Source organism: Ixodes scapularis, unplaced genomic scaffold, assembly GCF_016920785.2.
Source record: "Ixodes scapularis isolate PalLabHiFi unplaced genomic scaffold, ASM1692078v2 PGA_scaffold5__190_contigs__length_132052651, whole genome shotgun sequence".
Classification (NCBI taxonomy): Eukaryota; Metazoa; Arthropoda; class Arachnida; order Ixodida; family Ixodidae; genus Ixodes; species Ixodes scapularis.
In genome coordinates this window covers 88,362,940-88,378,510 of record NW_024609880.1, presented here as the reverse complement: position 1 = coordinate 88,378,510, position 15,571 = coordinate 88,362,940, and the positions used below count along the sequence as shown (strand labels likewise).

The following is a 15,571-nucleotide window of genomic DNA, read 5'->3' as shown; positions in this document are numbered from 1 at the left end:
TTCCGTTTTGTTTGTTTTTGTTATTTTTTAATATCGGCGTCTGCTACCATAACCGAAATGAGCGGCCGGCCGGCCAACGCCGCTTGCGGCCGCTTGTAGCCATTGCATATGCCGGATCAGAGGAGGGGGGATAGGCTTGGTTGGCGTGTGTATGTGCGTGCAGGAAATTCATTGTGTGGGATGTGTTTATGATCGTGCGCCCCGCGTACTCTGACTCCCAATCGACGGACGCACAAATGTGTGTCCCGCCCGAGACTAGCCTAGCCGAGTTATTAATAATCGCGCTCAGCAGGAGCAGAGCATCGTCGGAGCGACGGGCCGCCCAGCCGTCGCCTCTCAACTTCGGCCGCCGTCACTAACGGTAACACGTTGTTTACAAATCATCCTTCGCGTGATTCATCGTCGGTGATAGTGGGACGTCGTGCCTCGCGCTCGCCCGTTTTTTTCTCGAAGTTGTGACTGGCGTGTTCGTCTTTGCTTGATCCGTTTTGATATCACGCCCAAAGCGGGCCCCGCCGGTGACTTCATTGTTGGGAAGTTCCCCGCCGGTACTGGCGACGTCTCATCAACGGATCTCGACGTGCCGTCACTGTCTGTGTCCCGTGCTGAAAATGGTGCGGCTGTAAAAACATGATAACTCGCCGAGAAACAGCGAAAGGCCTACGCTTCTTTGTTGCTCGTGAAAGGAGTGTATATTTTTAGCGCCGCGGCTAGGCGAGATGCTGATAGCGAGTGTTTTTGCTTTTTTTGTGTGTGTGTGTGTGTAACGATACAACTAATGACAATTTTAGAACCGATTTTTTTTTTTTCTTTTCTGCTTGAGCCGCGCCACCGCACGTGTTCGCAGCTCTTTAAAAAGTCGTTCGGAAGAGTGTTGCTCGCTAAACCGACAAAACTCCTAGGTCTTGGCAGTTGTATCGGCGCCTTTGATTTGTGAGGCACAACGAAGAGTGACGGATGATTCAGCTTTTTTTTTTATGCCGATAAACCTTCCACGTCTGGTTGACAGTTAGACATGACCCTTCCACTGTTCTCTATCTGGCACTTTAAACTCGATTCCGTACTTTTTTTTTTCTTTTTTTCTTAGCTCTATACTTTGTTATCTGTCGCAAAACAGTACCTGGCATGGCTTGCCGGCAGCTCATAAAATAACGATAGTTGTGATAATAGCAGTAGTAGCGTGTCTTTTTGCTGGAAAGATTAATCGGTCACTGTGCATGGCACAGAACTTGTTGAGTTGCACATGTGTTCTCAATGATATATGGACATCAGGAATGAAAATAAGAAAGAGTAGTGGTGATGCAGTAATTTGTGAACAGTATAACAAATTAGCAATACCTATGAATACAATGTGTGCCACAATAAATGTTGTATTTAAGAATTTTTTCAAACTGATCCATGTTCCATTGAATCATTTCATTTTCATGCAAGAGCTGGGTGCCTTTTTGCATCACTCCAGTGCCAGGAGAGATAATTTTCCAGTAGACAAATTAGCTTTTATTTTTTTCCCAAATCTTTCTATAGCGTCCGAGAGATCCGTTGTATCTCTTTGTATATACAACACTCTCTCAGAATCTTTGTGAGTGCATATGCACGATTGCAAGCGCATCATGTGGTGCTGCCATGTCTCATGCAAACAAGCATGTGCTGTCGTAAGGCTGCCAGAGCTACCTTCATGCACATGCTTGCATACACGAGGCACCAACTAGGATGTCAACACTTGCAGTTGTGTTTTGTAAGAGAAAAAGGTGCCAGCTAGTCTCAGATCTTGCCATAGAAGTGGACCAAATGAGATGAATAGTGTCCTAATCTGTTTTGAGGTTCCTTCAATTGGGAAGTGTACAGCTAGGTGGCAAAGAAAAGTGACTTTAGGTAGCTTGGCCACTAGTGACATGCTGCGCCCAGATGACTACAGTATCTTGTAAGCAGAAAAGGGACAAGACATCCCTTTTTCTGAGATATACCTTAGAAAAGAGGCATTTGGCTTTTTGGTTATGTTTGCAATAGAAAAAAAAGGCCATTCATGATTGCAATTTAGTTTTTTTCTATGATGCTTAAGGTGCAAGATTGACCTTGCTCCACAAAAAGACGATCTCAATATGGGTTGAATTACGGTTGTCGTGTCCAGTAACTGGAATAGAAAAAGACAATGTAGTGAGTTAGGAGCAGTGGGCAGAGGCACCACGACAAAAAGCAGTTGTTCGTTTCTACTTTCCTTTCAGCTCATTCATGAGTTACGTTGCACGTATGCGACAAAGGTGGCTCAACCCTCTGCATCGGGTGATTGCCAATTCAAACTCTCAATCTAGCCGCCCCTCCCCCGCCCCCCACACACAGTACACAGTGCACAAAAGCACTTTTGTGGCTTCAATTACAGGGTTGCCAAGGGTCATGCAGAAGGCAGCGGGCAGTGTGTCAACGGGGCGCCCCATCAAGTGCGTGGTGGTGGGGGACGGCACGGTGGGCAAGACATGCATGCTCATCTCGTACACGACGGACTCGTTCCCGGGCGAGTACGTGCCCACTGTGTTCGACAACTATTCGGCCTCCATGATGTGCGACGGGGTGCCTGTCAGCCTGGGCCTCTGGGACACCGCGGGGCAGGAGGACTACGACCGTCTGCGTCCCCTGTCCTACCCGCAGGTACGGCCTGTACTGGGTGCATCCAGAGCTCAATCGAGCACCTCCCGACACGTCTTGCTCGTCTGTTGTCCAGTCTTAGCCTCCCGTACAAGTAGGGTTTCGTGGTTTATAGTTGGTGACGGGACAAGAACCCAGTATTAGGTGCATAATGGAATAAAAGACACAAAAAGGAGGAGACAAACCGGACAGGACAGCACTCTGTCCTGTCCGGTTTGTCTCTTCCTTTTTGTATCTTTTGCGCTGTTTTATTCCATTATGTACAACGATTACCAACTAGCCCAGCTATCAACCTTATTACCGGTATTAGATGCTCTGCCTCCAGCTCGCACTTGTTAACCTCTGCCGGGCATTGGGTGCGCATGCGACAAAGTGTTATCACAGACAGGAAGATTACACAAACATGACGTTGGCACTCTTCTGCCTTGTACTCGTTTGGAAAATTGGTGGGCACCGAAGCTTAGGTTAGTAGTAAGAAATTTGATTGACGGGACAATATCTTAATCAAGCAGTAACTTAAAAATTCTTTCCAGGTCCTTTGAGACATTGTCCACAACAATGAGCTAAGTTAATAAAAGCAGACAGTCTGATACATATGCCCTAGAGTCCCAGCGATTCAGCTGCCTTTGACTGCATTAGGTCGACATGAGCCAACACGTCGGCTTTGCTTTCGTGCCTTTTGTACCTGCGCGTTATAGTACAGGTATGCAAATGAATTGAATTGTCAACTGAAAGAAGTCTACAAGCAAGCAGGCAACAAGGCAGGAGTGATGACGTAACCCTGTTCACATTGCAGACGGATGTGTTCCTCATCTGCTTCAGCGTGGTGAGCCCGTCCTCCTTCGAAAATGTCACTTCCAAGTGGTTCCCCGAGATTAAGCACCACTGCCCAGATGCACCCATCATTCTCGTAGGTAGGTGGGCCTTTGCTCTCGTTGTGACTCAAGTGGTGAGATCCTGCAATATGTGCTCAGCAAAACAAAACAAAAAAAAAAAAATTACAAGGAGGCTTTGAAGCGGAAATTCTTTCGAGTGCATTCAGAATGGCAGCCAGTGATCCTTTTAGCAGCATCATCTTATGGTGGAAATAAACACTATTATTATATAATATATAAAATTCTAAAACTCCCACCTGCCGAAATTTTTTTTTTTTTGTATTCTGTTTTATTATTGTTATGCCTTGTTTACGAGGCTTTATATGGCAAGAGAAAGGTGTAAAACCTGTTTACCGAAAGAATACTGACGGGATCCTCCAACAGACAGAAGGTTTAACATTCAGGAGGTGCCGATAATTTTCCCCTTGGCTGGTTTATAGTAACTAGATCCATGGAAGCCGTCTCCTTAAGAGAAATGTTGCCATTTTCAATTTTCAAGTCTAGATTGTTTTGTTTTTTACATGATCGCACGAAGCAGGACAGACTAGTCAGTGGCCTACCAGAAAGCTCGAAAAGGGAAAGGAGGGTTGCAGTGATGTAGGACTGCTTTCTACCTGTTTTCCTAATGACTGGAATTGGGCCCTTTCGGCAGTGGGTCGACTGACAGACGTTGCTCATAGTCGCCGCCATGCCACACTCTAACACGTGAGCACATGCGTCCCTCACCGTGTCCCCGTGTCCCCCCCAGGGACCAAGATGGACCTCCGCGAAGACAAGGAGACCCTCCAGCAGCTCTCTGAGCAGGGGCTGTCCCCCATCAAGCGGGAGCAGGGCCAGAAGCTCTGCTCCAAGATCCGAGCCATCAAGTACCTCGAGTGTTCCGCCCTCACCCAGAGGGGGCTCAAGCAGGTCGGCCCCGATCTCCTTTTTGCCCCTCTTTTTTTTTTTTGCCCCTCTTTGAAGCCAGGTAGTATGGTGTCTTGTGTGCATGCTATCATAGACTATGTGACCTTGTGGCGACAGAAAGACGTTTGCCGGTTTAAAAACAAACAAATCTTTATCATCACAATTAACAAAGAAAAAAAAAAAAGGAGCTGCTAAAAATCCATCTTGCTGGTGTTGTGATCCCAGCCAGTCTTGCCGTTCGGGCGGGGCTCAAGATCCATATCCGATACGCATTGCTGCGTGCGTCACGAGGCGTTGCATCACTGTCACGCGTCTTGGCATGGCAGACATTCCTATGCTTATCGCTTGTCCACTACAAGGGCTCCCCCCCTAGAGGTGTCTCTAGGGTGATGTTTTGTCCAAGAGACGGAGCGATTTTTCTGGCACTGGGCGGGTTTTAGAGGTGGTGCCAAATATGGGGCAGAGGAGGGCCAACATAGAGGTTGGACACTTGAAACATCTCTTGGCTCAAGATGGGCAGGTTTAAGGCGGTCGATGGAGATGGTGCCTTGCCGCCCATTTAAGTCTAGCAGAGAGAACTTCTCTTGTCTGTCCAGTACCTTGAAGTAACCGTCGTAGGGCTGGTCGAGCGGTTCCTTGACTGCGTCTCGATGTTCAAAAACATGTGTGGCCGAAGTTTACTCGTCTTACACATACATCGGGTGGCGGTCGTGGTGCCTTGTTGGTGTGGCACGAAGGTTCCGTATCGCTTCTCGAAGCTGTGTGACATAGCTGAGAGGATCCGGCACGGTGGAAATAAGCGGAGTGGCAATCGTTTGAGCTGGGAGGCAAATCGTCTGTCTATAGACAAGGTGTGCGGCAGTGCATCCTATGTCTGTCTTGAGGGTGGTGCGCAGGCCTAGTAGAAGGATAGGAAGCAGTCTGGCTCAATATGGACTCATTATCAACAAGGCCAAACGTAAGTTTGGCGTTTCCGAACTGGATTTTCTAGGTCACCATGTCGACTCCCACTTCCATGAAAAGTCGACGCGGTCACAAAGTTCCCTACACCAACGTCGCGCAGGAAGCTTAGGGAGTTCCTTGGACTCGTGAATTTTCACCGGCGTTTTCTACCACACAGTGCATCTGTTCTGCAGCCCCTGACTGATCTCCTGAGGGGAAATCAGCGCGACTCTTCACCTCTATCATGGTCTCCAGAAGCAGCGGAGGCGTTCGGGGCAATCAAGTCATCACTCGTAGAAGCTGCACTATTAGCGCATCCGCTAACTGGTGCGCCTCTGTGTGATGAGAGACGCCTCAGATGTCGCTCTCGGCGGAGTGCTTCAGCAGCTTTTTGGTGGACACTTGCAACCTCTAGGATTCTTTTCCAAGAAGCGTTCACCAGCGGAGTCCCGCTATAGTACCTTCAGTCGAGAACTCTGAGGTATCTACCTCACCATCAAACATTTTCGGCACTACCTAGAGGGTCGGGAATTCCACATCCTTACCGACCACAAGCCGATCACTTTTGCACTCCAAGCAACACACAGCCGTCTCTCCTTCAGGGAAAGTCGGCATCGTTCGTTTATCGCAGAATTTACTAGTGACATTTGCCACATCAAGGGCACTGACAACTCAGCTGCTGATGCGTTGTCTCGGATCACTTATCGCAAAGCCATCCCCAACGCTGTAGATTTCGCTGCTCTAGCAGCAGCTCAGCAGGGCGACCAACAGATCCTGAGACTACGTTCCGCGTCCACTAACCTTAATCTATGCGACGTGTTACTCCCAGGCTGTGATACAACGGTCATCTGCGACATGTCCACAGGTACACCTCGACCAGTAGTACCGCCCATTTTCAACCTGCTGCACAGCCTTTCTCATCCTGGCATCCGAGCGACCCAGCATCTCAACGCTTTGTTTGGCAGAGAATGAACAAAGATGTGCGTGCGTGGGCACATTCTTGTCTTTTTTGTTACGCGTCTTGGCATGGCAGACATTCCGACGCTTACCGCTTCTCTGCTACAACCTGCAACAACCCTTCGTGTTTCTTGGCTGTGCCTGCCAGTTTTATCTGTTTGACAAGTTGAGAGATAATTGAGTTTATGAAGACCCCAGGTTCAGCGAAACTTTTGATTGAGTGTTGCCGCTCATTATCTAGTGGGGGGGGAGTACCTCATCATTGAGGTTTTTTTGGCTTCCACATAGAATGTAGTGGTTGTATTGACTCGCCCATGCCTTGGTCTTTTCTTTGGGGACGTTTCATGCGCTATAGCTGTTTTATGTCGCCATCTAGGAAAATTAGCTCAATTTTATACCTGTGGCCTTTCTCACCTGTCTTTCCTTCTTGGTAACCCTGCAGCCCTCATTGACATATTTACATGGGTGCCACTCTGCGAGACATGTTGGGTTCTTTAAGAACACTTGGCATCCTGGAGCAGCATTGGTCCCTGTCCTTACTTTTAAGTTTAAAGGGCCCCTGAAAAGTAAAAAACAAATTTTTTGAACAGCCTGGTTTGGACACGCGTGTCAAAAAATTAATTTTACGCAAAAAAAAAAAATTTTTAAAGCAATGTTGATGGTGCGATACGCGATTTAGTTGGCAGTCACCTCCTTTCTATTTGTTTTCTCTCGGCGTTTCGGGCGCGTGGAGGAGAGGTGGATCGGCTTCGCCTTCACGACCAAGATGGTCATTCCGGAATATGTCATAGACTTCACGCTCAGAATTTCAAATAAATCTCTCGCCGTCAGTACTATTGCCTTAAAAAAATGTTTGTTCACAAAAATTTGTTTTTAGACACACGTGTCCCAACCAAACTGTTTAAAAAAATTTTTTTTTTTCTTTTCAGTGTATTTTTTTTAGGGGAGGACACTACCCAAAAGGGCCAACTTTTGAACCTTTGGCCTAATATGAATGAAATTTACAGTATATACTTACTGGCAGTTGCGAGGCAGAATGCAGCGCAAAGCTTCATTTGTGTACATCAATTGTGAAAGAAATTATAGTTGTTTTTATCAGGAACACACTGATAACATTTAGGAAGACTATTGTTAGGAAACTAATGTAATACCCAACATTTTTCTTCATTAGATAGCAACAGAGTACCTGGAGAGTGCAACTATGAAAACAAAATTTCCAAAAAGGAATTTATTTTTTGGTAACATCGCTCTGAAAAATCAAGTGTATTTTTTGTCTTTTATGTCGTAGACAAAATCTTATCGTCTTTTATAAAAGACATTCACAAAGTAAAAAACAAGGCCACATTTGCATTTCCCATTATATTCTGGTTAGGAAAAAAAAATGAGTGATTTTATGTTTATGCCAAAAAATGGAATGGAAAAAAACGTGTTCAAAGTGCTCCAACATCTACCCTTTCTTTAGCATTAATACACCAAAAATAATTTATAAAAAAAAAAAAAAATACTGCAGTGTAAACAAATGAAACTTTCTGGGAATACTCTCAGGTGTTGGTGGATATAAATTTAGCTTTTTTCAAAATCAACTTTTTTTTGTAAAAAATATTTTTTTTCTAGGTAGTGTTTTTAACCCAAAGATGTAGTTGCTGATAAGGGAGGTATGCAAAGCACAGATTAGGGGGTAATCTGCCCAAAGTGTTAAGAACGAACCCGGTGGCCTTTGCTCTGCACAGGTGTTCGACGAAGCGGTGCGAGCAGTCCTGCGGCCAGAGCCCCTGAAGCGCCGACAGCGGAGATGCAAGCTCGTCTAGGGGCGTACGAGGATCCTCTTCCAATCTTCCGTCTGGTGCCGCTCCGGGATAGGCACGCCACCCGCGTCTAGGCCACCCCCCCAGCCGCACTCTCCTCCTCCGATCGTTTAATGTGGTCTGCTGCAGCGTACAACCCTTCTCTTAGCAATGGCAGCTGATGCTACGTCGGTCGGACTTGGCAGGGGACGTCAGTCCAATCTCACCTCTACGTTGCATGCTCCGCGAGGAGGGCGGTTGCCGGAGATGCTAGCGTAACCTAAGTCCGAACTTTGTGTCGTAATACCATGGAGGAGGAGTTTGTTTTGTTGTTTCTAAACAATACTGGGTTGAAGGAACATTGGCATAATGGGAGAGCAGCTCTGCCGACGGTGGTGCGTTCACGACCGCGTTATTCCAAACTGTATTCCGTTTTTGCGTAAGATCAAACGGCGCATCCCGGAGCCGGGCGTGGGAAAATAAACGGCCGCAAGTTGCGAGTGAGCGGCCAAGGCGGAGAAACTGACGAACGAAATGCTTAGAATAACTGTCTGCCTCCTCCGTAAGTATATACGAGTTGAGCGCACGTAGGGCACATTTCACATACTAGTTTGGTCAAAAGTGGTGATGTGAGATAATTCCAATGCTTTCTTTTTCCCCATTTTTTTTTGTTTTTTTTTTTTATTATTATTACTAGTTTTGCGGTGTTTTTGCGAGTTTTTGGTCTACAGCACGCAGTGTGTTTAACCCAAAGATGTAGTTGCTGACGAGGGAGGTATGCGGAGCACAAGTTGGTCTGCTTTTCGAGCAGGGATTACGGTGAGGTCGGAAGACCGAGCTCTGATTGGCTCCGATTGAGGAATAGTTGGTAAACCTCAAGGCAGCTAGCATTGAGGTCGACCCACTACCCCCCTATCAGATCCAATCAGAGCTCAACATTCTGACGTCGCCACAACCCCTGCGCAAGAAGCAGACAAACTTGCACTCCGCATCGCACCCTTGGCAGTCTGCCACCGCCTGCTCTCGAACCCGACTCCTTCCCCTGTTTGTTCTTTTAACCGCGTGCCTTTCACTCTCGGGATACCCGAGAAGGAACGTCTTGCACACTTGTGTCCTCGATCTCTCGTCTTTGCCGTACACTCTTCCACGTGGGCGTCTTTAGAGTTTCGTGCCGTATTTTGCCAAAACGTCGTTTTTGACGTGCTTTGAACCGTGTTTTAAATGTGTTCTTCCGCCGCATTTTTTTTTTTTTTTATATATATAACGAGAACTAATATTGTTGATTGCCCTTCTAGTCTCTCAGTCGTAGGTTTTTTTGTTTTGTTTTTTTAACCTGTGGTTTGGATGTTTTTTATTCACGTTGCCTCCTCGTTCTTTACTGTGTCGAGTTTTCCTAGGTTGCATTTTGTGGATCTCAGACCGAACCCTCTATTGCTAGTTTTGCAGTGCCCTTCGTTTCGTCGAGTTGAGCGAGCCCTTGCACCCTAGCCCCTGTTCCGAGTAACGCAACATTGGCTTCGCGCGTTGACACTTACTTTGACAGAAACGTAGGTGAAACCCAGCTATCCAATTCCCAAGCAGAAAGGTTGAGGTGGCACCGACAAGATGCGTTGCACGTGTCCCGCAGCGACGCTAACGTTTTGTGCAGGCTTTTTAACGAGGAAACTTTTTGCGAGGAATGCTATAAAGGAATGCAGCCCACGTCTTACGAACCTTGGAAATCAACCTCTTGTGGCAATGCCAGCAGAACTGTCAGCGCACATCCAGTGACGTCTAGCTCGCCGTGAAAAGTCCGATGCGTGCCATGTGCGGGCGACCGCTCGCTCGCCGGCACTCGTCGTAGAACACAAAAAATTTTGAATTGTACCGATCGCAGCACGCCACAAAGTAACTCTCCCCCTGGGTTCCGAGTCTTCAAAGTCTGTTTTTGTTTGTTTTGTTTGTGTGTGACCAAGTAATCTGAAAAAATCTGAAATCTGAACGGCTTCAGAGTGACACTGAATAGCTTTGGCATGCCATTGGAGACTCTCTAACCTGTTCGCTAAGACTGCGGGAACACTACACCTAGAAAGGCTAAAGTGTATGCTTCGATCCGATGAGCAAGCAGCTTGCAACAACTGTCTTGCCTCGTCCTCAACTCCGTTTTTTTCTGTAAAGAGAGCTTCCTTTCGTCCAAGAAAGGCTTGTGAGATTGACGCTGCAATCGGTATCGTGGATTTCTGTTTCCGGGGAGAGGCGTATGTAAGGTTTACTGTAGACGTCGGAAAAGAGTGCATCGTGGCTAGTAGTGTCTGTTGCGCGATGTGGAGAATGCGCCGTGCTTGCCGGGGTGTTGTGTGCGTGCATAGGGGAGGGGGAAAACGGGGCGAAAGGGCACAGAGTTGCAACAGCCAGGGAGACTGCCTTTGTACAGCAAATAATAATAAAAGCCGACATCATGCGTCCTATGACATTCTGCGGTTCGGCGTTTCCTCGTCCATTACCGTCGGCCTCGCTCTTTTCCCACCAAGGAAGTTTGCTTGCACAAGAACTCTGGTGGTAGTTTCAAAGAGTGTATCTGTTGCGTGATCATATTTTGCACGCTTCCATCGTGGTGGCTCTGCCTGTGAAGCTGCGTCTGGAGATGATGTAGCACAGGGGTTCTCAAACTGGGGTCCCGCAAGCACCTAAATCGCAGTGCTCCCCCTAGTTTAACCTTCCACCGACTGAGTCATGGATTGAGTTGGTGTTGTGGACAAAGCAACCTCACCCCTTGCACTAATATGTATATATATTTTACATTAGGCTCCAGTTTAACCGCTCTGCCTTTTCATTTTGTCTGTAGTCCTCCATTTTGTCTTATTCTATCAGTGCAATAAACTCTTGTTCACTATCTAAGTATTATCTGTTGGCAACAGTGTTGGGGGGGGGGGGGGGGGGGGGGGGAAAGGGGAGTGTTTTTTGGGACTTTTTGAGGCTTACTGGGGTTCCCTGGGACGAAAATGTTTGAGAACCCCTGATGTAGCGGATATGTATGGAATACGACGCAGCACAAAGGACGCAATCCCCTGGTTTTCTGGTTTTTATCTCCCAGCTGAAAGGCTGTCATCGAAGATATCGGGAGTTTTAGTAGACTGTTTCAATTAAGGATGCTGCAAACTTTTTTTTCATAGGTAAGGTGTAAAGATCAAACCAAGGGGTTTGAAACGTCAAACTTGTAGCATCAAACGTTCAACAATCTCAATTTTTTTATGCTAAGAAATATTGTTTTCAAACTTTCACACGTTTCGTGCTAAGAGATTCAACAATTTTCAAACTATGAAACCTGCCAAGCTCATAAGTTTGACATACCTCAAACTTCCAAACAAAAGTTGAATAAAGTTAGGAACAAGAAAAAAAAAATGTATTGTTTAAACTGTCTGGTTTGGACGTGCATGTCAAAAAGTTAATTTTACACAAAAAAAAAAAAAAAAAAAACATTTTAGAGCAATATTGACGGCGCGAGACACGATTTAGTCGGTAGTCACCTCTTTTCCACTTGTTTTCTCTCGGGATTTCAGGCGCGTGGAGGAGAGGTGGATCGGTTTGGCCATCACGTTGAGGTGGAAAGAGTGAATGTCCATTCCATGACAGCAAGGACTTTGCGCGCAGAATTTAAAATTAATCTCGTGCCATCATTATTGCTCTAAAAAATTTTTTTTTCGCATACCAATTCATTTTTTTACACGCATCTTGAAACCAAACTGTCTAAAAAAAGCTTCTTTTTTTTTTTCTTTTCATGGGCCCTTTAAGGCAACAAATGCAAATAACACAAGATGTGAATGTGCGGAGTGGGGTGAAAACTGCACTGGAGTTTTGCTTGGCGGATCATGCCACCGCCGAATTGCTTTTAAAGCGCAGAATGATCGCCGAAGGTTGGCCTCGGCCTCATACCTTTTCTTATCCGGCTTGTGCACAGAGCCTCTCCTATGCACAACTCCGTAGGTTGCCCCGACGTAACCGGTGGGTAACGGATTCCTGGTCTGCAGGCTTGGAATTCAGCCAAGCCGCTTTGCTGAGGCGTCCTTCAAAGCCTTAGTTGTTTCTGAACATATAACTCCCCCGGTTTCCTCAAGTAAACAACTGTTCAGAAAAAGGCGTGCAATGCCGACGCGCTACAGCAAACGCTGGATCGACGCTTCCATTATCATTAGAAAACAGCTACACTTTAGAGCGGCCACGTCTTCATTTATTGAAGAAAAATTCCAGACATCGGCAATATAGCAGGTCCAACGGCAACCGGTTGTGACTTGTTCGGGTGCAGTTTTGGGGGTCTGGGAGCCCCTTAATTTAGTCTGGCTGTGTTCTCCTCCTCGAACTGGGTCGGGTGTTGTGCCCGTGTTAAATTTTCCTCCATTGTATGGGTCATTCCACCGAAAATAAGCGCCCAGAGAAAGAAATCTTTTGGGAAGCCTGGATGCCTTTACATGCATGCCTTGTCTTGTATGTTTCGTTGTCTTGTGCCAGCACTGCATTTAAGCGATGTTTGATCGGATTGCTACTGGTAGGGGAGGGAGTGGCCGAGTGGGCTAACGCTTCTCAGCTCGGAGCGTGGAGCGAAAGCTTGCGCTGGGAACCTCCTGGGTTCGATCCCCGCCGCCCCCGCCCGTTTCGATCTGGATGAATTTCGTACCGGCACGCGTTCGTGTGATCACTACTGCGTGATGCACTTTGAAAACCCCAGGTTAGCGTTTGTACTGCACTGGCTAAATTTCTCATCTACAGCTAAGAGACCGATTACCCGTTGAGGCGCATCTCCATCAAGGCCGTATAAACATAAAGAGCAAACCAATTTTTTTTTTTTTTTTTTTGATTGCTACTGGTTTGCAAGGAGATGGGACTTTTCGATGAACCGTTAAGCCAGCTCAACGCTTGTTTTATGAGTTGTGATAATAAGTAGTATTGTCGGTACCACGGTACTGAAAAGGAAGAGGTAGTTACGTCATTAAAGAAATGTGCAACGTTTTCAGTGAAATTGCTCACGTTTTTTATAGGGTGTCTGAAGCCACCAGGCTCGATCTAAAATGGGCCGTAAAAATCGGCGCCTGCACGTAGCAATTTATACTTTTTGTCAAAGGTGCATTTCGCAGGTTGGTTTTTTCATGTAAAATTACAAAGCGTAGCTCCCTTTCTGTAAAAAGTAGGGCTGGGCAATTGATTAACCTACCAATTAATGATTTAATCGCAATTAAATTTTCTAACCGGTTAATCAGTAAAATTTTGACGAACCTAGAGATAAAAACTCGGCGCTTTCAGCACGCAGACGTGGACGAGTACACCTGTATGATGGACAAGCTTTAGGCTAAATTTTAGCCTAAAGTAAGCTGTAGGGGCGGCATTTATAACTCTAGACAATTGCAGTAGGTTACACGTGTCCCGTCCACTTCAACGGCGATCGAGTGTCTGTTTAGTGCTGCAGAGACTAGTGTGAGCAATGAAAGGGGTCGCTTTTGCCAAAAAATATTAACGAACCTCTTTGCCTCGTGCAGCTGAAGTAATAACGTGTGAGCGTGAGTGTCTGAACTGTTCTTAAGTACACATAGGGGCTGATTCGCATATTCAACAAAAGCAAAACCAAAAAAAAAAGAAATGTAATATATTTTGCATGGAAATGAACAAGATCGATTAAAGGGTGGCGATTAATTGGGTTAAAAGTTTTTACTGACGCCCAGCCCTAAAAATAGGGCTGAAAAACTTGCCAGGGTCAACAGCGGGCGGTGATGCAGGCGACGGAGTCGAGTGGCGGAACGCGTTTGGCACACATATTGATAGATGGCGCTACCTCCTTATCGAGACTGCTCGCGACAACCGTGGTCTATTAAAATGAACATTATATTTTTGTAATGTACCAAAACGAAGTAGAAAAAGAAAAATATGCAGTTGCATAACGACGCCGCTTTCGCTGCCGACAGATTTAGTCTGCTTGTCGTCTGCTTTTATTCGCTGGCCGGCTACACCTTCCGACGCTGCTCCCGACGCCATCTATCAATACGTGAAACAAATGCTCCGCGCTATTCGACTTGGTCGTTTGCGCCGCCACCCGCCGTTGACCCTGGCAAGTTTTTTGGCCCTATTTTTTACAGGAGGGGAGCTACACTTTTGTAACTTTACATTAAAAAAACCCTTTTGTGAAGTACACCTTTGACGAATAGTTTAGATTGCTACGTACAGGCGCTGATTTTTATGGCCCATTCTAGATCGAGCCTGGTGACTTTAGACACCCTATATTAAAGCAGCTGTGCAACAATTTCATGGCTTTGCTTAAATATTTGTGGAAGTTGATGCTGGACACTTCTGAAGTGAACTACAGAAAACAGATTTTGCCTGAATACCCTAGTTCTTATTTAAAAAAATGAAAAAGATCCAGGTTTTTGCCACCTCTCAACTCGTACATAGTCTTCCGGGTCACGTGCGCAGCGACGTCGATGGGGTAGGCGCAGGGTTCCGGTAAAGTTCCCTCTCTAGAGCCATCAGTGAGCAGCGAGAACTCATCCGCTCGCGACCGCAAACAATATGGTGAAAGGAGGAAAGTCTCATCCGGGTCCGGCCATACCTGTCCGGCCCTGTCCCCCTTTCCCTTCGGCTTCTGTTTGCGGTAGCAGATAGAGCCGACGGTTTTGTGGACCTAGGATAGATGGCGCCACTAAAACTCCGTATAATAGAAGTTTTGTCGATGATACCAGGTTTTTGACGCATCTATATTCAAGTTGGAACGACAAGATTTATAGAAAAGTTACCTTTTATCAAGCAGGTATTCGCACAACTTGCTAGCTCTCTATAAGGCCCCCATTGACGTCGTGCCGCGTGCTTCTCATGGCTGCGGCTGCAGGTCGGGGAATATTCTAACTTTTGCCTCGCTATTACGCGGCAGAATCGGAACATTTCGATAAAAGGAGGTGTGTTTTCAGTCATTTGGGACAAGGTGAACAACGTCAAAAGTAGAAGATGCCAATTCTTTCAATGTTAAAATCATTGCACAGCTCCTTTAAGGTGAATCTGAAAAAATTTGTTAGAAATTTCTAAGTTCGATCTCCATTTGGGAAATTCTCAAACTTTAATTTTAAATTCGAAACTTTCATACTTTTAGCTCAAAAAAATTAGGAACCTAGATTTGCAAGCTTGAATCTAAAAGAAAATTTGAAATTTATTTTTGTAAATTTGATTTGTCAAGGAATTTTAACTAAAATTTTCTAAACCCTTTACATTTACAAATATGAACATCAGCAAGGTTCAGAAGTTGCTTATTTTCCTAATCTGAACTGCTGGCACCTGTACGCATGCGTTGTATTGTTACGACGCATAGGCAGAGCTGCATTGTAAGTGTAAAATCAATCTACTAAGACTCCCTACTAATGTAGTAGAATATGTCCATCTGGGTCCTCAAGATAGAAATAATTCCAGTGTTTACACTACTGTAAATACTGAGCAAGCACTGACCCAGAAGTTCAA

At 45.9% G+C, this 15,571-nt stretch overlaps 1 protein-coding gene across 1 annotated transcript; it reads left to right on the top strand.

Moving 5' to 3' along the window:
• Positions 1-42: 42 nt before the first annotated feature.
• Positions 43-10,554, top strand: LOC8036270 (ras-related C3 botulinum toxin substrate 1). The gene is made up of 5 exons (XM_002411753.5): positions 43-361; positions 2,378-2,643; positions 3,437-3,554; positions 4,264-4,424; positions 8,051-10,554. Exons 2-5 carry the CDS (start codon positions 2,392-2,394, stop codon positions 8,126-8,128), a joined length of 609 nt encoding a protein of 202 aa, XP_002411798.2. The 5' UTR covers positions 43-361; positions 2,378-2,391; the 3' UTR covers positions 8,129-10,554.
• Positions 10,555-15,571: the final 5,017 nt, after the last annotated feature.